General features: G+C 46.4%; 2 protein-coding genes across 16 annotated transcripts in view; one reads left to right on the top strand and one right to left on the bottom strand.

Moving 5' to 3' along the window:
- BBS9 (Bardet-Biedl syndrome 9) overlaps positions 1 to 18,901 on the bottom strand; it is a 493,039-nt gene extending 474,138 nt beyond the window's left edge. For 9 of the 12 annotated variants that reach the window (XM_039526584.1, XM_039526588.1, XM_039526586.1 and 6 more), the window contains exons 1-4: positions 18,409 to 18,901; positions 5,700 to 5,822; positions 3,251 to 3,401; positions 2,001 to 2,065 (exon numbers count right to left, since the gene is read on the bottom strand). In XM_039526584.1, coding sequence (XP_039382518.1) covers positions 2,001 to 2,065; positions 3,251 to 3,401; positions 5,700 to 5,811 — 328 coding nt within the window. In that variant the 5' untranslated portion in view covers positions 5,812 to 5,822; positions 18,409 to 18,901. The remainder of the gene's footprint in view (positions 1 to 2,000; positions 2,066 to 3,250; positions 3,402 to 5,699; positions 5,823 to 18,408) is intronic. The other 3 variants (XM_039526589.1, XM_039526583.1, XM_039526593.1) reach the window with 3 other exon arrangements.
- A 110-nt stretch (positions 18,902 to 19,011) lies between these two features.
- The window catches only part of NT5C3A (5'-nucleotidase, cytosolic IIIA), a 35,728-nt gene continuing 33,672 nt past the window's right edge, over positions 19,012 to 21,067 (top strand). The window contains exon 1 of one of the 4 annotated variants that reach the window (XM_039526606.1): positions 19,012 to 19,335. In XM_039526606.1, coding sequence (XP_039382540.1) covers positions 19,198 to 19,335 — 138 coding nt within the window. In that variant the 5' untranslated portion in view covers positions 19,012 to 19,197. Of the gene's footprint in view, positions 19,336 to 19,495; positions 19,639 to 21,067 lie in introns of those variants that run through there. The other 3 variants (XM_039526603.1, XM_039526607.1, XM_039526604.1) reach the window with 3 other exon arrangements.

Genomic DNA, 21,067 nt, shown 5'->3' with positions numbered 1-21,067 from the left:
TCCCCAGGCCCTTTAAATCCCAGCTGGGGCTCCAGCAGCCGGGGCTCGAGCGGCGCTTTAAAGGGCCCGGGGCTCCCCGCAGGGGCCGGAGCTCCAGGACTTTTAAATCCCCGCTTAAGCCTGGCTGCCAGAGCTCCGGAGGTGATTTAAAGGGCTTGGGGCTCTTGCTGGTACACTGTACCGGACCATACCGGCTTACTTTCACCTCTGAAATTAGGTCACATCAGCTCATAACTCAGTTTTTGCAGTATGTTTCTAATGGTTGACAGAAAACTAATAATTACCCAAGCAGTGATTCAGTGTAGTGCTGGACACTACAGATGGCATATGCATATTTTTATAATTCCCCAAACATTATAACAACTTAAAGGTCCTGCAGACTGATGCCTGGAGATATTTCAGAGGTATATAATCTATATCTCAGAGGTATCTGCAAGAGCTTGGTGTTGGTATCTTTGGGGAATTAATCAAATTTGAAAAATCATACTTTTAAAATTTGGAAAATCTCTTGAGAACCAGAATAGTAAGTTTAGGGCTGTGGTTGATGTAATGCTCAACAATGTAAGGACTATGTAGTCTAAAATGGGGATTAGCATCATCTGAAGCACCTATATTCCATGCTTCATCATCTAAATTGAATCCAATCATTGTTGATTTGAGCTTTTCTCCCTTGAGCTCTGCAGCACCAAAAAAGTTTCCTACTACCCCAAATAATACTGTTACTTGCCCCAGACCTCAGCCCTACTACGTGAACAAAGAGAGCACAATTGTGAACAAATCTGTACACCACTACTTGTTCAGCTACAGACTATTTGTCAGTGAATCTAACAGTAATAAATCTAACTTTCTGTAATCATTTGTGGAATGTTAATATAGTCTGGTCAAGATTAAGGAGGATCCTTTTGGCCTACAAATTGGGGATTATTTCAAAATCTCTAAAACTGAAGTCATGTTTAGCAACTGTGTAAGAAATGTTAAAAAATGTGGCACCAAAAGGAGTTTTTTGTTTTGTGTGTCTTAGAGATCCAAGAATTCAGTTTCATATTTGATTATGTACTGCAAACAATACATCTGCATCAGTCCTGTCACATTCAGACCTTCTACACTCTAAAGGAGGGGAAGAATAAGCAGGTTTACCCTATTTGCTATTCCGGCCTCCTCGCCTTCACTAATACATCTTCCCCAGAGCTCCCCTTCAAACCTCTAAGCTACTTGCAAAGATTCTTTTCTTATTTAAAAGCAAGTATCAAGCATTTAATGTTTAATAAACTTTAGCTCATTTTTAAAAACAATTGTATTTACAGGGCATCTTTATCTGCCAACAATTTGCTCATTAGAGCTCCGAGCATTAGCCTCTGTATTCAAAGTTGTAACATAAGAAGCTTTTATTGACAAACATACACTACTATTGACACCGTTCTATTGACAAACACAGACACTTTTGTTTGTTCATGCTCAAGTTTAATATTAATCTGCCACATGCTCTCTAAAGTAATTCTCTGAATGGTAAAGCTTGTAACAAAGCTCAGAACGTGCCAAATGGTTCAGCAGCACAGCTACTGCTTCCACAAGGTAGATCTGCAACATCACTCTTCAAGCAAAGGGGAACTTGGAATGTTGCAGAGGTAACACTAGTGCTTCTCTTTGAAGAGTGCAGTCTACATAACTACAACTCATTAGTGCCTGGGCACAGAACAATTCAACACACTCAGAGCAAGCTGCCTGCTCTCTATTAGCCACAGGGTACATTTTATACACAATTGATACTATATGACAAAGAAGGACCGAGAGTGTGTAAGAGAAGAAACATCAGTCCAGAATGGAGGGACAGTGCGAGAGTCCTTGAAACACTTTGATTGCGACTTTGCACTGTCAGATCCAGAGAAACTTCTCATTACACATGCTTAGTCAGGCCAGATAGCTAAACTGATCAATAGCAAAAAAAGAAGGCAGACAGAGAGATAGACAGCTATTCTGGACAGTTTTTTGTTTTTTTTTACCTGAGACAGCATACACACACAGTTTTCTGCAATGCAGTACAGCCAGATGAAGTAGTTCAGTACCACTGACAATGAGGGGAGGAAAAAAGGAGAAAATTTGCAAGTGAGTTTCCAGTAAATTGTAGCACTGAGGGCCTAATCTAAGACACACTGAAGTCAATATAAAGCCTCCAGGTGGACTTCCCTGGGCTTTGGATCAGACCCCAAATTCTCAAGTACCAGCAAAATGAAGTATTGTGCAACTAAATCAGAATTAAAACATCTGAAATTATAAAAGATATTTGACAGCTAATAGTTGTTAAGTTTTCAGTAGAACCCTGAGAGACATTTTGCAGATGTGAGCACATGAAGCAAGCGAGCTTTTTCTGATTCAGCCTGATCCTGTTATCTAACAAGCTAGTACTACTAATACTTCCAGTGAGAAAAATAATGAGGGGCAATTGTGTGATTGTCACTTTAGATGAGCATCATTTGATAGATATGGATACTACTTTACATCCACAATACAAAATTAAAACCCCATTATACAAAGATAGTCACAATATTTTGTATTTTGTGACCATCCTCGATACACAAATAATCTCATTTACTGCAGAGAAAAGAGCTCTTGCACTATAATAATAAATAATAATAATATATAATAAAATAATAATAATAATAATAATAATAACAGCAGCAACCTTTGGTTAGTTCCAATACCATAAGACATTGTTGTATCTGTGAAGTACCTTCAAGAGCACCCAATTCAAAAATGAAGGGTGTTGAGAACAGAGATAGGCATTACTCTTAAATTGGCTTATAATAAATAAAATAGCTTGCAAAGCAACATGTCTGATGCATACTTAGTAGACAAGTATGTTTTTAAAGAAGCAGAGCAATGTTTACATGCAGCATCAGAAAGTAAATAGAGGACATTTGGGGATTTTAATATAACCTAACCTAAGACTTTACCTTAATGAGCATAAACATCTTTTTTTTTTCCATTTATGCTCTATACCATATAAATCAATAAGCAGATAAAATGCATAATTCAGAGTTCATGAAAATTTTTTTAACAGCTGTAAGAGTCAAACACTGCAGTGCCAAGAAGAATATGTTGATTCAAATGAGATAGCTCACACCTAAACCCCAGGCACTTTACAAAATTGATCTAGATGGTCTTTAGGAAAGCAGGTTAGCTACTATGACAAATTAGCCTAAAGCCGCCTAATTAGTGTAATCATTATCAGCAACATGGACTGTTTACTTACGAAACAAATTTTCCTACTTCCACCTGGAGTATTGGATCTCGCAGTTGCACTTCCAGGAGCAAATCTTCAGCTTGCATTCCATCTCCAGGTTTGACAGGGTGAGGATTAAAGATTCGAAGATATCCCATATAACTGCCAACAGTTATTTTATCTGTAGAAAAATTTCCAACAAGAGGAAAATTAGAAATAGAGAAATAAATGTGCTGCATATGTGCTTAAAAGTGTACCCCTAAAATGATAGGATGTTTACACATAATTATGCTGACGTTCTGCAGCCTATTTTAACAGTGAGAACGACGATGCAATAATTCTCAAACTCCAGTCCAGTCTCTGAAATCCACCCTCTGAATGTAGCCAGTACTTCCAAATGTTCAGCTCCCATGTCTTAAAGATTTGGCAACACTCTTCTCACCAAGCAAGGAGCAGAATGTTGACTTTTAAAAACCTGGTAACAACAACATTATAGATGCTATCCAGATGAGAAATTGAAGCCTGACTATTACTTTTTCAGGTCAATGTATCAAAAACATAGACTGGACCAAAAAGTCAGACTTAAGTTTGACATAAGTGGGTGAAACTCCCATTTACTTCAAAAAGTGGATTTGGTTCAGGATTCCTACAGTAATAATATTTATTAAAAGTCAGCAAAGATTCTTAAGAAACACAAATCTGAAGTAAACAAAAACGATTACAGAAAGCCCCCCGTACTTCAGGAGATCAGTTCTGCTCAGAATCCCCAGAGAAGATACTAACATTTGTCTCTTCCAGACATCAATCCGCGTCTGAGGTGTATCCAATAAATCCTGTCCTTAAGTCACATGGACATACTCATAGTACAAAAGATCTGACTGTTTCAGAGTGGAGGCAGCCAAGGTTTACCAGGCTTTTAGCCATTTGGAACAGTTCCACAGGACCCCATTTCACGCAGGTGGAGAAGTAGGCAGCTATCTTCATCTCTGCTGTAGCCAGGGGCGGCTCTAGAGCCCAGCGGGGCAAGCACCCGCCTGGGGCGGCCCTTTCCCAGGGGGCGCGGCTGCTGCTGGGGACCCTGCAGCCATGCCTGCGGCGAGGTCCCACCACCGGCCCGGGGACACCAATTTGTGCTGTAGCAAACAAGATTCATGCTGCAATTCATTCCACTCAGAGCGTGACCTCTGCTCCTTGCACTCTAATCTCTGCCTCATTCATTTGTCACAATGTATCTGTATATCACACTGACAGATGAAGATGACAGTCATGAAGACATTTGCATGTCTCTTAGTTCCCTAAAGCTATCTCATTCACACATTCTTTACAAAATATTTTTCTTACATTTGATAAGCTTGCCTAAAGCGGGATTTTTTTTCCCTTTCATCCAGATGTGCAGGCAGTCAGGCTTACCTCTTATTTTATTTAGTTTTGATCAAACTCCACACCAAAGGGTCCCCATCAAGTGCTCTGGCCACCCTTAACATATTTATAGACAACAGAACATAGGAGATGCAAAGTAAAACAGCTGACCAAAGCAGCAATACTTCTTCCTCCCACCTACCACTATTGAATATCCAGTAATATGACCTATACAGTTTAAGCTCTTCTCCCCCAGCAATAGCTCTTTCCCACTAGATAGAAATTCCACCTTTAGTTGCCTCAGCTAATACCTGCTCAGAAAGATAGCGGGAATTTGTTGTTTTTTTGAGCATGCTACAAAACCTATTTCAGACTTGGGGAGCAGCACATTTCAAAGGAAAGGAGAACACTCTTCCCCCCCCTCTTTTTTTTGGGGGGGGGAGAACAAGGTGGCAGGGAAGGGAAAGAAATCAAGCTCAAGGGCTTTTGCTGATTACAACTGTGGCAGAATGACACAGAAAGGCAGTTTCAGGTAAGCAGATCCTAAAACACTTAGAGATTTATAGGTCAAAACTAACCCCTTAAAACTCTTGGTAACAGGTCCCAAACACTACCCTAGCTACTTCGAACCCAAGCTGACCTCAAACATAACCTCTCATGGCTGAGCTAGCACTAGCTTTATTAAACTAGCAGTTACTTTCCTGAATTTCCCACCAAAAGATGCCCAAAACTGTATTTTGCAATTATACTTGATAAGTGTTTTTCCCTTCAAGTGTATAGCAATGTTTTCAACAATTCTTTAATATTGTATACACACTGAGGTAATATTAAAATATGAAAATAGTGCCACATACTTGTGAAAAAAATCCACTTACATGTTCCACACTCTAGCAGGGTTTCTTGAAAGCAATGACATCATATAAAATGAAATGATGCATTCTAGAATTCTAAGTGAACTCTGACAACAAAAAGAAAAGGGTGGAGGACAAAGTGTAGCAGTATATGCCAAATGCCTCCTACTTCATCTCATTAATAAGCATTTAGCACGTTGCTGGAGTAAATAAAATTTGCAGTCATGTTTATGTCACCATCTGAAGGCCAACTCAGAATTCTGGTTTACCTTGTCCACTGCCGCTGTTGTCAACATCAGCTACACATAAACACCCTTGATCAAATTCTTCTTTTTCTCCAAGAGCTGTTGACCACCAATCTCGGGCTTTAAATAAAGACATTCTCCTTCACGCTAAAAGGAAATAGACTCTGGGGTAAAATCCATACTTTTCATATCAAGTTATACAGATCATGTTAGGTTTTCTAGGAAGCATAGTAACCTAAATTATTTTTGCTTTGATTCAACAGCAGATCAGTACAAAAACAAATTAAATCAGGAATTCTAAATGTCCCTGTGGAACTCGTTGCCAGGGGATGTGAAAGCCAAAAAACTGTAACTGGGTTCAAAAAAGAATTTAAAAAGTTCATGGAGGATAGGTCAATCAATGGCTATTAGCCAAGATGGTCTGGGTTGCAACCCCATGCTCTAGGTGTCCCAAAGCACCTGACTGCCAGATGCTGGGACTGGACCACAGGGGGATAGATCACTTGATTATTGCCCTGTTCTGTTCATTCCCTTTGAAGCATCTGACATTGGCCACTGTCAGAAGGCAGGATATTGGGCTAGACAAACCATTGGTCTGACCCAATATGGCCATTCTTATGATATCATACACTTTTCAAAGGTATACAAATGGAGCATATTTTTCAGAAACAATATTAGTTTGTATAAGATTCAGAAGTTAATAATTAACAGCATATAATAGAAACATAAGGTGGGAGATGGGGAGCCCACAAAATTTGACAAGCACGATTTTAAAAAAAAACAAAAAATCTGGTAGGTATAAAAGTTCTGTTATGTCTATTCTTGGGACTTCAATCACACTGCTTAAAAACACTATGAAATGGATCAAGCCATAAATGATTTTACTGTCTTTTCAGAGTTCCTTGTACCTGGCTATATCACAGAACCTATTTCAGGATCTGGACATCACTAACAAAAGACACCTGTGATAAATAAAGCTCCCTTTGATGGACACCCAGCCAGCCAGTTAGCTGTAAAATCCCATAGCTGTTCTTTACTTGCTTTACCTGTAAAGGGTTAAAAAGTCCCCCAGGTAAAGAAAAAAAAAAGTGGGCACCTGACCAAGAGAGACAATGAGAAGGTAGAACTATTTAAAATAGGGAAAGAAACTTTGCCTTTGTCTGTTGTTCTCTAGGCTGGAGGGACAGAGCAGACATGCTATAAGCAGCTAAGCCAGAGGGCCAGATCATGCCTAGAACTACTTATCTGAACTCCAAATGTGTAAGTAGATCAGAATGTTTAGCTTGATGCGATTAGGGTTATTTCTTTTACAGTAACTCCTCACTTAAAGTCATCCCGGTTAACGTTGTTTCATTGCTGATCAATTAGGGAACATGCTCATTTAAAGTTGTGCAATGCTCCCTTATAAAGCCATTTGGCAGCCATCTGCTTTGTCCACTGGTTGCAGGAAGAGCAGCTTGTTGCAGCTAGCTGGTCGGGGCTTGAAACCAGGTGTGACGGAGCGATTCTGGCGGGACCCAACTGAGAGTGCCAAATCAGGACCAACTGCTTAAACAGGGCAGTCACAGCCCTAGGCTGGGGTTTTTCCACCTCTAAGGCAAACCAAACCAGTCAGACAAAAAGGACTTTGGTCTCACCCCACTGGCTAACCACAAGTCACACAAGCAATTTCCTTAGACACTCCAGTCTCCCAGTATCACCACCAGTGCACTCGTCCTGGGGATAAATGGTTATGAAAACCAACACCCCAATAAAAGAAAAAGGTTCCCTCGATCCCAAAGGACCAAGCCCCAGACCCAGGTCAATATACACATCAGATCTTACCCACAAATCACGCTGTTGCCAATCCTTTAGAATCTAAAATCTAAAGGTTTATTTACAAAGGGAAAAAGGTAGAGATGAGAGGTAGAATTGGTTAAATGGAATCAATTACATACAGTAATGGCAAAGTTCTTAGTTCAGGCTTGCAGCAGTGATGGCATAAACTGCAGGTTCAAATTGAGTCTCTGGAAAACATCCCCCGCCGGGATGGGTCCTCAGTCCCTGGTGTAGAGCTTCAGTTTGTAGCAAAGTCCCTCCAGAGGTCAGAAGCAGGATTGAAGACAAGATGGAGATGAGGCATTGGCCTTATATAGACTTTTCCAGGTGTAAGAATCCCTTTGTCTTCACTGTGGAATTTTACAGCAAAATGGAGCCTAGAGTCACATGGGCCAGTCCCTGCATACTTTGCTGAGTCACAAGGCGTGTCTGCCTTCTCTCCATGGGTCAATTGTGTAGCCGATGGCTCTTTAATGGGCCATCAATCCAGCTATGCCGGGCTAACATCAGCTTGTCTGGGAGGCTTCCCCCAGAAGCACAGCACAAACTTGAAATACTGACAGCATAGAACCAACATTCATAACTTCAACTAAAAATGATACAGACATACAGACAGCATAATTATAACCAGCAACCCATAACCTGGTCTTAGACACCTTATATGACCCCCTTTACTTAGGATTTGGTGCCACTACAGGACCTTGGTTGCAACCCATGTTCTATATGGTCCCAATTTATATCAATAACGTCACACCAGGGTGGACCAGCAGCCCCGCCATCAGCTCCCTGCTCCCCTAAGTTCCCTGTGCGGCAGCTGCACAGCAGGCTAGCAGTTGCAGCTGTCCCTCCCCCCACTGCTATGTGCTGCTCCTGCCCTCTGCCTTGGAGCTGCTCCCTGATCCTCCTGCTTGCTGTGCAAGGGGGGAGGAAAGGGGAGGGCTAATGTCAGGGTGTCCCCCTCCCCCCTGCTCCTACACCCTGCTTACCCCCTTCTTCTCCATATAGAGCAGGATGGGGACGCAGATGGAGAGAGACAGAGAGAGCCTGGGGCAGCAGTTGCAGTCTCAACTTCCTGATCCACTGAAAAAGATAATGCACTTAAGAGTGGGTCAGCTTACTTAAAGGGGCAGTGTGCATTTCTCTCTCTCTCTCTCTCCCCCCCACACAAGCTCATGAAAGCTCATGCTGAAATAAATTTGTTAGTCTCTAACGTGCCACAGCAGCAAAGAATCCTGTGGCACCTTATAGACTAACAGACGTTTTGCAGCATGAGCTTTCGTGGGTGAATGCCCACTTCGTCGGATGCAAGAGTGGAAATTTCCAGGGGCAGGTAAATATAAGCAAGCAAGAAGCAAGCTAGAGATAACGAGGTTAGATCAATCAGGGAGGATGAGGCCCTGTTCTAGCAGTTGAGGTGTGAAAACCAAGGGAGGAGAAACTGGTTCTGTAGTTGGCAAGCCATTCACAGTCTTTGTTTAATCCTAAACTGATGGTGTCAAATTTGCAAATGAACTGAAGCTCAGCAGTTTCTCTTAGAAGTCTGGTCCTAAAGTTTTTTTGCTGGAGGATGGCCACCTTAAGATCTGCTATTGTGTGGCCAGGGAGGTTGAAGTGTTCTCCTACAGGTTTTTGTATATTGCCATTCCTAATATCTGATTTGTGTCCATTTATCCTTTTCCTTAGAGACTGTCCAGTTTGGCCAATGTACATAGCAGAAGGCATTGCTGGCATATGATGGCATATATTACATTGGTGGACGTGCAGGTGAATGAACCGGTGATGGTGTGGCTGATCTGGTTAGGTCCTGTGATGGTGTTGCTGGTGTAGATATGTGGGCAGAGTTGGCATCGAGGTTTGTTGCATGGGTTGGTTCCTGAGCTAGAGTTACTATGGTGCGGTGTGCAGTTGCTGGTGAGAATATGCTTCAGGTTGGCAGGTTGTCTGTGGGCGAGGACTGGCCTGCCACCCAAGGCCTGTGAAAGTGTGGGATCATTGTCTAGGATGGGTTGTAGATCCCTGATGATGCGTTGGAGGGGTTTGAGCTGGGGACTGTATGTGATGGCCAGTGGAGTCCTGTTGGTTTCTTTCTTGGGTTTGTCTTGCAGTAGGAGGCTTCTGGGTACACGTCTGGCTCTGTTCATCTGTTTCATTATTTCCTCGTGCGGGTACTGTAGTTTTGAGAATGCTTGGTGGAGATTTTCTAGGTGTTGGTCTCTGTCTGCGGGGTTAGAGCAGATACGGTTGTACCTCAGTGCTTGGCTATAGACAATGGATCTAGTGGTGTGTCCGGGATGGAAGCTGGAGGCATGAAGGTAGACATAGCGGTCAGTAGGTTTTCGGTATAGGGTGGTGTTAATGTGACCATCACTTATCAGCACCGTGGTGTCTAGGAAGTGGACCTCCCGTGTAGATTGGTCCAGGCTGAGGTTGATGGAGGGGTGGAAGCTGTTGAAATCGTGGTGGAATTTTTCCAGAGTCTCCTTCCCATGGGTCCAGATGATGAAGATGTCATCAATGTAGAAGGGGTGTGAGTGGACGGGAGCTGAGGAAGTGTTTTTCCAGGTTGGCCATAAAAATATTGGCATATTGTGGGGCCATGCGGGTGCCCATAGCGGTGCCACTGATCTGGAGATATATATTGTCATCAAATTTGAAATAGTTGTGTGTGAGGATAAAGGCACAGAGCTCAGCAACCAGTTGTGCTGTGGCATCATCAGGGATACTGTTCCTGACAGCTTGTATTCCATCAGTGTGTGGGATGTTTGTGTAGAGAGCCTCTGCATCCATGGTGGCTAGGATGGTGTTTTCTGGAAGGTCACCAATGCATTGTAGTTTCCTCAGGAAATCAGTAGTGTCATGGAGATTGCTCAGACCCTACGCCACCAGCACTCCCAGCTGAGAGTCCACATATCCAGACAGTCCTTCAGTGAGAGTTCCAATGCCCGAGATGATGGGGCGTCCAGGATTTCCAGGTTTGTGGATCTTGGGTAGTAGATAGAATAACCCTGGTCGGGGCTCTAAGGGTATGTTGATTTGTTCTGGTGTTAGTGTAGGGAGTGTCCTGAGTAGATGGTGCAGTTTCTTAGTGTATTCCTCAGTGGGATCTGAGGCCTGGTCTACACTAGGACTTTAATTCGAATTTAGCAGCGTTAATTCGAATTAACCACACACCCGTCCACACCAGGAAGCCATTTAATTCGACAGAGGGCTCTTTAGTTCGAATTCTGTACTCCTCCCCGACGAGGGGAGTAGCGCTAAATTCGACATGGCCATGTCGAATTAGGCTAGGTGTGGATGCAAATCGAACTTAGTAGCTCCGGGAGCTATCCCACACTGCACCACTCTGGTGACGCTCTGGACAGCAGTCCAAGCTTGGATGCTCTGACCAGCCACACAGGAAACGACCCAGGAAAATTTGAATTCCTTTTCCTGTCCGGGCACTTTGAATCTCATGTCCTGGTTGGACATCGGGGCAAGCTCAGCAGCACCGGCAACGATGCAGAGCTCTCCAGCAGAGGAGTCCAGGCAATCCCAGAATAGAAAGAGGTCCCCAGCATGGACTGACCGGGAAGTCTTGGATCTGATCGGTGTGTGGGGCGATGAGTCTGTGCTTTTGGAGCTGCGCTCCAAAAAACGGAATGCGAAGACCTACGAGAAGGTCTCCAAAGCCATGACAGACAGAGGATACAGCCGGGATGCAATGCAGTGCCGCGTGAAAGTCAAGGAGCTGAGACAAGGCTACCATAAAATCAAAGCGGCAAACGGACGCTCCGGAGCCCAGCCCCAGACATGCCGCTTCTACGAGCACTGCATGCCATTCTCGGTGGGTCTGCCACCACTGCCCCACCAGTGTGCGTGGACTCTGACGAAGGGATAGTGTCGACGGCCAATTCCTCGTCGACGTTCGCAGATGGGGAAGATGAGGAAGGAGATGAGGAGGGGGAGGCAGTCGACAGCGCTTACAACACTGATTTCCCCGACAGCCAGGATCTCTTCATCACCCTCACTGAGATCCCCTACCAACCCTCCGCAGCCGTTACCACGGACCCTGAATCAGGAGAAGGATCAGTCGGTAAGTGCTTTAAACATGTAAACTTTCATTATTAATGGAACAGGAAAATAGACTAGGCAAACAGAAGGTCTAAATGCAGGGAAATGGAACAGGAATCTTCCGCGGAGATCTCCACGAAGCTCTCCTGGAGGTAATCGAAAAGCCTATGGAGAAGGTTCCTGGGGAGAGCTGGCTTATTGGGTGCTCCGAGATAGCACACTTTTCCGCGCCACGCTCTCAGCTGGTACTCCGGGACCAGTGCCTTGACGAGCATCGCAGCATAGGGCCCTGGCTTGTGCTGGCTTTCATTCAGCATGCGCTCCCTGTCTCTCCGTGACACCCTCCTCAGGGTGATCTCGCGCGCAGACTCCTGCATGGAAGTAGAGTGATTTGTGTACTATTACTATTGGTAGTGCTTCACTGTTCCTTAGAACAACAAGAAGCGTCACTTTAGAGCCACGTGCTGGAGGCTACAGAGTGGCAGCATACAGGGATCTTTTCCAAGGGAAAACCGCGAGGGGGTGGAACAGGGGCAGAGTTTATGCTTTCAGGATTGCCTGCAGCAAGAGGACAGAGCTGGACATTGACTTTTAAGCAGCCAAAAGCCTTTGGCTTACCATGCCTGGCTGCTCCACGGATTCAGCTTTCCTGCCCCGCTTGTCTGGTCTGCAGTGCAATACCCCAGGCAATGAAAGCGAATGCAGATAAATCGAACTTTTGAGTGAGTGCTCAGGAGATAGGTGCCGTCCATGGTCTGGTTCACAGGCAATGAGTAGACTATGTTTCATTTTTAAGAAAAGGCATCTTTGTAAGCAATTCACTCCCTTTTCCCCCTCACACAGCTGCAACAGTATCCCGACCTGCTCCACCATGCCCCTCACAGAGGCTGGCGCAGATTAGGCGTCGTAAGAAAAGGACCCGGGACAAGATGTTTGCAGAACTTATGGGCTGCTCCAGAGCAGAAGCGGACCAGCAGAGCCAGTGGAGGGAGAACCTCACACAGCAGCAGCGCTCACACAGCGAACGGGAGGACAGATGGCATCAGGAGGACCAGCAGGCGACTCAACCGCTGCTTGGACTACTGAGGGAGCAAACGGACACACTCAGGCGCCTTGTTGATGTTCTGCAGGACCGCAGGCAGGAGGACAGAGCCCCCCTGCACTGTGTCTGCAACCGCCCTCCCCCGCCACACACTCCAATACCCACCTCTCCCAGAATAACAAGAAGGAGGGGTACCAAGGGCCGTGAAAACTGTCACTGCACCACAGCGGACTGCTAAATTACCCCAAAGTTCTCAGTCCCTAGATTTTGAAAAGTTCTCACCTTCACTGTGTTGTCGAGTATTTAAAGTAGTTTGCTGTTAATTACTGTTTCTGTCATGTTTGTTTGCTGAAGACTTTCTGTGAAGGGGGGAGAGGGGCTTGGTAATTGCATAGGACAGTCACCATGAACAGGGTACAGACATGGGGGCAGGATCAACAGCAGGTTACTCACTGAATGCAGTCACTAGGCACCCTGGTCAGTCTGTGAGGTGTTTTGAATGTTCTGTTCATAGGCGGCAGGTGCCCTGCTCCAGGTATACTTGGAGGTGGGTCTCTCCCCCGGCCCAGCCTGGATCAGGCCCTGGCCCACGCGGGTCTCCCCCCGCCCCGTCAATTCCCTGCCTGGAGCAGGTCCCAGCGCCCACCTGCCACCCCTCCCCCGGTGTGTCGTCTCTCCCCTCCCCCCCCCCCCAGCGCTGCGTCCCTACCTGACAGTAGAGCGGCTACCGGCACAACTGCTGTCTGCGGCCCCAGGGTACTAGCGCCGGCCACCCACAAATGGCAAGGCAGGTTGCCATCACTCTGCCCTTCTACCGTTGCCCTGAGCCTCCACAATGCCCCAAACCCTCAGCCACAGCCACAGCCCGCAACCCCTACGCCTCCTCCCTTCCCACACCCCTCACCCTTCCTACGCCCCCACCCCCAGCCCTGAGGCTGCACCCAAACTCCATCCCAAAGCCTACACCCCTCACCCCTTCCTGCACACCCACCTGTAACCGTCCTCCCCCCAGAGACCGCTGTAGGAGCAGTAGGCTATCATTCCTAAAGTCTAGAAGTGGTCTCTACATCACTGCACACCCTCCCCACCACAGTCCGCGTCCCTGTTTCAACCCTTTGACGCGAAATCATTATTAAAGAAAAGGTTTTTAAATAACAATGCTCCATTACCTTTATTTTTACACGTGTGTTGGAAGGGGGCAAACGGGGTGAACGGGGTATGAGACTGCAGAGGAGAGTCAACAGTAAATGGGTAAAGAAACAGGGGCAGGTTCAGCTTCTCTGTAAAGCAACTGGACAGTCATAGGTTACCCTGCTCTCTGAGGAACTTAGCTTTCAAAGCCTCCCAGATGCACAGCGCTTCCCGCTGGGATCTTCTAATGGCATGGGTGTCTGGCTGAGCATAATCTGCAGCCAGGCGATTTGCCTCAACCTCCCATCCCGCCATAAAGGTCTCCCCCTTGCTCTCACAGAGATTGTGGAGCACACAGCAAGCTGCAATAACAATGGGGATATTGTTTTAGCTGAGATCCGAGCGAGTCAGTAAGCTCCGCCATCTCCCCTTGAGACGTCCGAAAGCACACTCCACCACCATTCTGCACTTGCTCAGCCGGTAGTTGAAGAGTTCCTTCTCACTGTCCAAGGCGCCTGTATAGGGCTTCATGAGCCAGGGCATTAGTGGGTAGGCTGGGTCCCCGAGGATCACTGTAGGCATCTGCACATCCCCAACAGTTACTTTGTGGTCCGGGAAGAAACTACCTGCCTGGAGGCGTTTAAACAGACCAGAGTTCCTGAACACACGCGCGTCATGAACCTTGCCCGGCCGCCCGACATTGATGTTGGTAAAGCGTCCCCTATGGTCCACCAGTGCCTGCAGCACCATTGAAAAGTAGCCCTTTCGGTTAATGTACTGGCTGGCCTGGTGGTCCGGTCCCAGGATAGGGATGCGAGTCCCATCTATAGCCCCACCGCAGTTTGGGAATCCCATCGCGGCGAAGCCAGCTATGACGGCCTGGACGTTTCCCAGGGTCACTACCTTCGAGAGCAGGAGTTCAACGATTGCGTTGGCTACTTGCATCACAGCAACCCCCACGGTAGATTTGCCCACGCCAAAGTGGTTCGCTACTGACCGGTAGCTGTCTGGCGTGGCAAGTTTCCAGAGGGCTGTGGCCACTCGCTTCTGCACTGTCAGGGCTGCTCGCATCCTGGTGTCCTTGCGCTTCAGGGCAGGGGACAGCAAGTCATACAGTTCAAGGAAAGTGCCCTTACGCATCCTGAAGTTTAGCAGCCACTGTGATTCATCCCAGACCTGCAGCACTATGCGGTCCCACCAGTCCGTGCTTGTTTCCCGGGCCCAGAATCACTGTCCCATAGCATGAACATGACCCAGTGCCACCATGATCTCCACGGCGCGGCGTCCCGTGCTTTCTGACAGGTCTGTGCCAGTCTGAGACTTCATGTCCTCACCGCGCTGCCGTTGCCGCCTCGCCCGATTTCTCAGCATCTGACTGTTGAAGAGGTGTACGATAAGGTGCGAGGAGTTGACAACGGCCATAAGTGCAGCGATGATCGCAGCGGGCTCCATGATCGCAGTGGAGTGCTGTGGCGTCCACGCTGTCACTTAAAACAGGAAAAGTGCGCGAACTGATTTCCCGCCGGTGGGAGTGACGGTTGAATGCTGACAGTTACCAAGGACCGCCCTCGACACAGTTTTCCCCCCCAATGCGTGCTGGGGGGGAAATCCCAGAATTCCAATGGGCAGAGGGGAGTGCGGGAACTGTGGGATAGCTTCCCACAGTGCACCGCTTCCAAAGTCGACGTTTGCCCCGTTACTGTGGACTCACACAGTCCAATTAGTGTATTTAGTGTGGATACACAAATTCGACTTCATAAGGTCGATTCCACAAATTCGACTTAAGTTGATTCGAAATAGTCTTGTAGTGTAGACATACCCTGAGGGAAGTAGCCTGTAAAATTTGGTATTGGAGAGTTGTCTGGCGGCCTCCTTTTGGTAGTCAGACCTGTTCATGATGACAACAGCACCTCCTTTATCAGCCTCTTTGATTATAATGTCAGGATGGTTTCTGAGGCTGTGGATGGCATTGCGTTCTGCATGACTTAGATTGTGAGGCAAGCGATGTTGTTTTTCCACAATTTCTGCCTGTGCACGTCGGCGGAAGCAATCAATGTATAGGTCCAGACTGTCATTTCGACCCTCAGGAGGAGTCCATGTGGAGTTCTTCTTCTTGTGCTGTTGGTGGGAGGGTAACTGTGTATCAGTGCGCTGTTCAGTGTTGTCCTGAAAGTATTCTTTGAGTCGGAGACGGCGAAAGTAGGCTTCCAGATCGCCGCAGAACTGTATCATGTTGGTGGGGGTGGCAGGGCAGAAGGAGAGTCTCTGAGACAGGACAGACTGTTCTTCTGGACTGAGTGTGTGGTTGGATAGATTGACAATATTGCTGGGTGGGTTAGGGGTACCACGGTTGTGGCCCCATGTGGCAGGTAGGAGTTTAGACAGCTTACAGTCCTTTCTCCTTTGTAGAGAGGTGAACTCCTGTTCTTTTTGCACACACAAGGTGTGTGTCTGTCAGCCTCCATCCCAAACCCTGCTTTGCCTCCAGCGTTTTTTATATATTATAAAGTATTTTTGATTTATATGTGGGGGTCGCACTCAGAGGCTTGCTATGTGAAAGGGGTCACCGGTACAAAAGTTTTAGAACCACTGATTTAGCAGCAAGGCATTCCCTGGGAAATATCCCAACCTCTTCCACCCTCTAATTTCACCACCTCAACCAAACTTCACAATCATCATAGCTGTGAACAGTATTAAATTGTTTGTTTAAAAAGTATACTGTGCGTGTGTGTGTATATAGTTTTTTGTCTGGTGAAAAAAATGTCCCTGGAACCTAACCCCCCTATTTACATTAATTCTTATGGGGAAATTTGATTAGCTTAACATCATTTCACTTAAAGTCGCATTTTTCAGGAACATAACTGCAACGTTAAGTGAGGAGTTACTGTATTTCTTATTGGCTTGTGGACTCCTCTGTGCTAACCCCAGATGCTGTTGTTTGCTTGTAACCTTTAAGCTGAACCCCCAAGAAAGCTATTTTGGGTGCTTGATTTTTGGAATTGCTCTTTTAAAATCTAGCAAAAGCCTAAATTCCAGATGTATTTTCTTTCTTTTTGTTTTTAAATCAAATTTACCTTTTTAAAGAACAGGATTGAATTTTTGGTGTCCTAAGAGGTTTGTGCATGTTGTTTGATTAGCTGATAGCCACAGCTAATTTCCTTTGTTTCCTTTCTCAGCTCTTTTCCTCAGGGTGGCGTGAAATGGCTTGAGGGTACCCCACAGGGAGGAATTCCCAAGTGTTCCTTCCTGCGTTAAAAAGGGGTTTTGTTGCATTTGGGTGGTGGCAGCATTTACCAAGCCAAGGTCAGAGAAAAGCTGTAACCTTAGGAGTTTAATACAAGCCCGGAGTGGCAAGTATTAATTTTTAAAATCCTTGCAGGCCCCACTTCTGCACTCAGAGTGACAGAGTTGGGAATCTGCCTTGATAACATCTCAGTTAAATACTAGAACCATTTTCCAAAAAGGACTCTTGAAAATTAATCTAAGCTGACTCCTTGCATTATTCTAGCACCTTTTACATGACAAAGAATTATCCTTGCAACTGCTAGGCAAGGTAGCTGTCCCTTTAAAAGAGTACCATGTGGGAGAGGTGATCTTTCCAAAAGAGGTTTCTCCTCTGATTCAAGGGATCAGAAGAATCATCAGCTTTGTCTAGTTTTCCTAAACAGCAGCTTATTTCTCAGAGCACACCAAGATAAAAACAGATCAGCATCAAGACTGCCACTGAATAATCGCCTTGAAGAAGATGCCCTCGTTACATGAGTGAGGGACTCTGTTTGATAGTAGAAAAGCCGATTTGTGTCCTACCTGCCTGCTGAGAAGAGAGAGAGAGAGAGAGAGAGAGGAAGAGACTGGAGAGAGGATAATCCTTTTGCAGACAGTGTGATATGTAAAAGATTGCCATTGTTTAAATCCATATGTTGTCTTTTTAAAGCAAAAGGTACAAGATTGAATCGCAACAATTAGATTTAGTTACACATCATGCAGAAGGCACAACAATTCTTGAATTATTTCTTAACTTTTTAGTATTTATTTTATTTTTGTTGTTGTTTTTTAAAAAGAACTGCTATGACACCTGTTTCCTTGGCACTCAAGCATTATTTTTATTTATTCTAATTAGAAAAATACAAACACCACCATGCTATCCAAAATAGCCAACATAAGGCCTGTTGCCTGTAGGAAAGCTATAAAGCTCCAAAATATAAACTATTTAACAACTAGCAACAAAATACATACAAACCTTTAACTACACTGGATAAACTTCTACTTTACATAAATCAACATTCATACAAAAGTACTGCAGGGCATTATACAGGGTTAATAACAGTCACAGGAGAGAGCAGAAGATGGGGAGTAAGTAGGAAGATCTGGGAATTATTTTTCCCTAATGCCCTATTGACATCTTTTGATTATTGCCTCTGCTTCTCATCGCTGTAAAGTGAGTAGAGAATTTCGGAGCGAACACAAAAGGGGAAATATAAGCGTCACTTTACATTTTCCGTAGATCTGAGAGGGGGTGACACTACACAGGGCTCCTCCATCTCCATCACCCCGCCGGTGCGGAACCGGTACGTTTGCGAGCGTGGGCTTTGTTTACTCTAATTTTAAAGCTCCCAAGCGATAGGGCTCCGAGTTTCCACGGCACTGCACAAAGCACTGAACTGCACTGCAGGAAACAAGCGGGCTACTCACCAGACCCGTCCAAGCAGGGGCCTCCGCACCCGCAAGTACCTGCGCTGGAAACTGGCCAGCAGCCACGGCGGAGGATGCGTCTACACTAGGGGTGTGCGCGAGCAGAGAGGTGCGGATCCCCCCGAAGCCGCCGGCCCGGCCCTGGGGCTCAGCGGGTCCCAGAGGACGGGGATCAACAGGCGGCAACCGCAGGCACCAGCTGGCTCAGCCCTCCCCGCTCGCAGCCCCGCGGACGGGACGGGACAGGGCGCGGGGTGGACGAGGGAGAGGGGCGGCTGCGGCTGCGGCTGCTCAGGGGGAGGCTGCCAGCGGCACCAGCTGCCCCGCTCCGCCAGCCTCGGCAGCCATCTTCGCGCCCGTTGTCATAGCACTTTAACAACCAACCCCGCACCCCGCCCCTCAGAGAGGGGGACCGGAAGCGGGGGGACCTGCCCCGGAGCATCCCGGGAGATGTAGTTTGGAAGCCAGGAGAGTGGCGGGTGGGTTGTACCATTTCCTGAGGGGGGGGGGCGAGAGCAGCTCTCCCCTTCCGAGAGCAGCCAGCCGCGGAGCCATTTCAGTTGTGTTTCTCTATTGACGTATGGAGAAAGCGAAGCAGCTTGGAAGCGACACAACGTGACGCGGGGGTGAAGGGAGGCTGATAAAACTCTGAATGGTCTTTCCCAACGTCGTCCCCTCCTTCCCTTCTGTGTGGTACCGTCGGGATCCTTCGGCCTCTGCCGCTCGCAGGCTGTCGGGGGACACCCGGGACTTCCCAACCCCCCCATCCTCGGAGAGGGAGGAGCCGCCATGGACAGGACCGCGGTGGCCAAAATGGGAGCGGTAGCCAGCGCCAGCGTGTGCGCCCTGGTGGGGGGAGTCGTCCTGGCCCAGTACATCTTCACCATGAAGAAGAAGACGGGCAGGAAGACCAAGATCATCGAGATGGTAGGTCCCAGCGGGCCCGCGCCGGTCTCCTGACGCCCTCCTGCCCCCAGCCCGGGGACTGCGGGGGGAGAGGCGCCGGTGTCACCTAGCACAAGGGGGGGGGCTCCTATCCCCACCCCCCGAGTTGGGCTTGTCCGTCCTGACAGCAGCATGAGCCCGCACGTGTCCCTGGCCGCCTGTTTCGCGCAGCTTCAAAGTCTGCTCGTCCTGAGTCTGCGGGGAGGAGGAGGAGGAGTGAGGGGTCTGACTCTGCCCCTCTGTACGGCGACATAGGCTGGTCTGTGGGGATTAAACTCCTTCTAGGTACATGCTAGCAGCAGCGTCGCGAGATGGGTTGGAATCCTAGCGGGGGGATCCGCCGCTGGGCTCTGAGACACTGATGTGATAACATCAGACTAGGAGGGTTTTTGTTTGTTTGCAAACTGGTTGCCAGGGGTGCTGGAGCAATGTGTATAGTGAGGGGTGCTCAGAGAGATTGAACCAAACTGTAAACCCAGTATATGATGGAAACCACTTCAATCCAGGGGGGGTGCGGCACCTCTCCTAGTTCCGTCACCTATACTGGTTGCAGTGTTTCAGTGGAGTTAGTTGGGTGACACGAGAAAAAAGGGGAAGTGGTGAATGTAATGTTTGTGAAAGGTGTCAGCTCAATGGCTCTGCAAAGTGTAGTGCAAAACTGGTACAAATACCTGTATTATCAGTGCAAGCTTCATCCATACTGTCTCAGGCTTGTTCTAGAGCAGCCAGCTCCAGTAACTGTAATTTGCTGCCCATGGCATGTTTAGTAACTAGCCTTTTTGCAGAGGCGCTTGACAAAAGTATCAGTTGTTAAGGTGGTTTTGTGATATGGACACTTGTCCGCTAAGAACTGGCCTGAGACCATCAACTCATTTCACACCAGCCCTGTATGATGTATCAGGCGACTGCTGCTACTAGACTTAAGATTTTTATAATTATTCATACATAATTTGTTCAAACAGTTAGCACAATTGCACATGCAAATATTAAAATGCAGCTTTTCCTTTGACTGTGCAGTTACTCCACCTGTATATGCAAATCACATGTTTATGAAAACATGAACCCCAGCAAAAATCCACTGTATGCTATTACTAATCTCCCTGAACCATCTCATTTTCCCCCAAATGAAAAATCTTTACAGTCCACATGCAATATATAGAAAGTATGGTGTTTTGTTTTGTATGGTTTTGGTTTCCTGTTACAGCTGCTTGTGGAGGTAAGGAAGTTGAGGTTTGTTTCAGATGGCTCTACCTTCCTAAAATACTTGGAAAGAGGGTAGGAGGATTTAAATATGGCTTTGTAAAATGTGCTATTGACACTGTAAATTAAAATTAATAAACTAAATTATAAATGCTATTTTTCTTAAATGTTATTACTGGTAGGTTATCAATGTTTATTGCTTATAGCAGTTTTGTAAAATTCAAACTACTGAAAATTAAGGCCCTGAACCCACAAACATTTAAGCAGGTACATCATTTTTCTTACATAAATAGTCACATTGACTTCAGTTGGACTATGATTTAAGTTAAGCATGTTCCTAAGTATTTGCAGTATCAGTGTTTAAAATTGTATTTTTTTTTTTATTTAAAACTTTGCTGTTGGGCTATGTCTTTACAGGGGGATGCATACTTTTAAATTCCATCTACTACCTGATGTGAAAACTGCAGACTCCCTTGTCTTCACTAAAACTTTACTTCAAGTTAGTTAACTCTGG

This window comes from Mauremys reevesii, linkage group 2 (assembly GCF_016161935.1).
Source record: "Mauremys reevesii isolate NIE-2019 linkage group 2, ASM1616193v1, whole genome shotgun sequence".
Taxonomy (NCBI): Eukaryota; Metazoa; Chordata; order Testudines; family Geoemydidae; genus Mauremys; species Mauremys reevesii.
The sequence above is the reverse complement of the archived record's forward strand: the minus strand, read 5'-3'. Positions and strand labels throughout refer to the sequence as shown.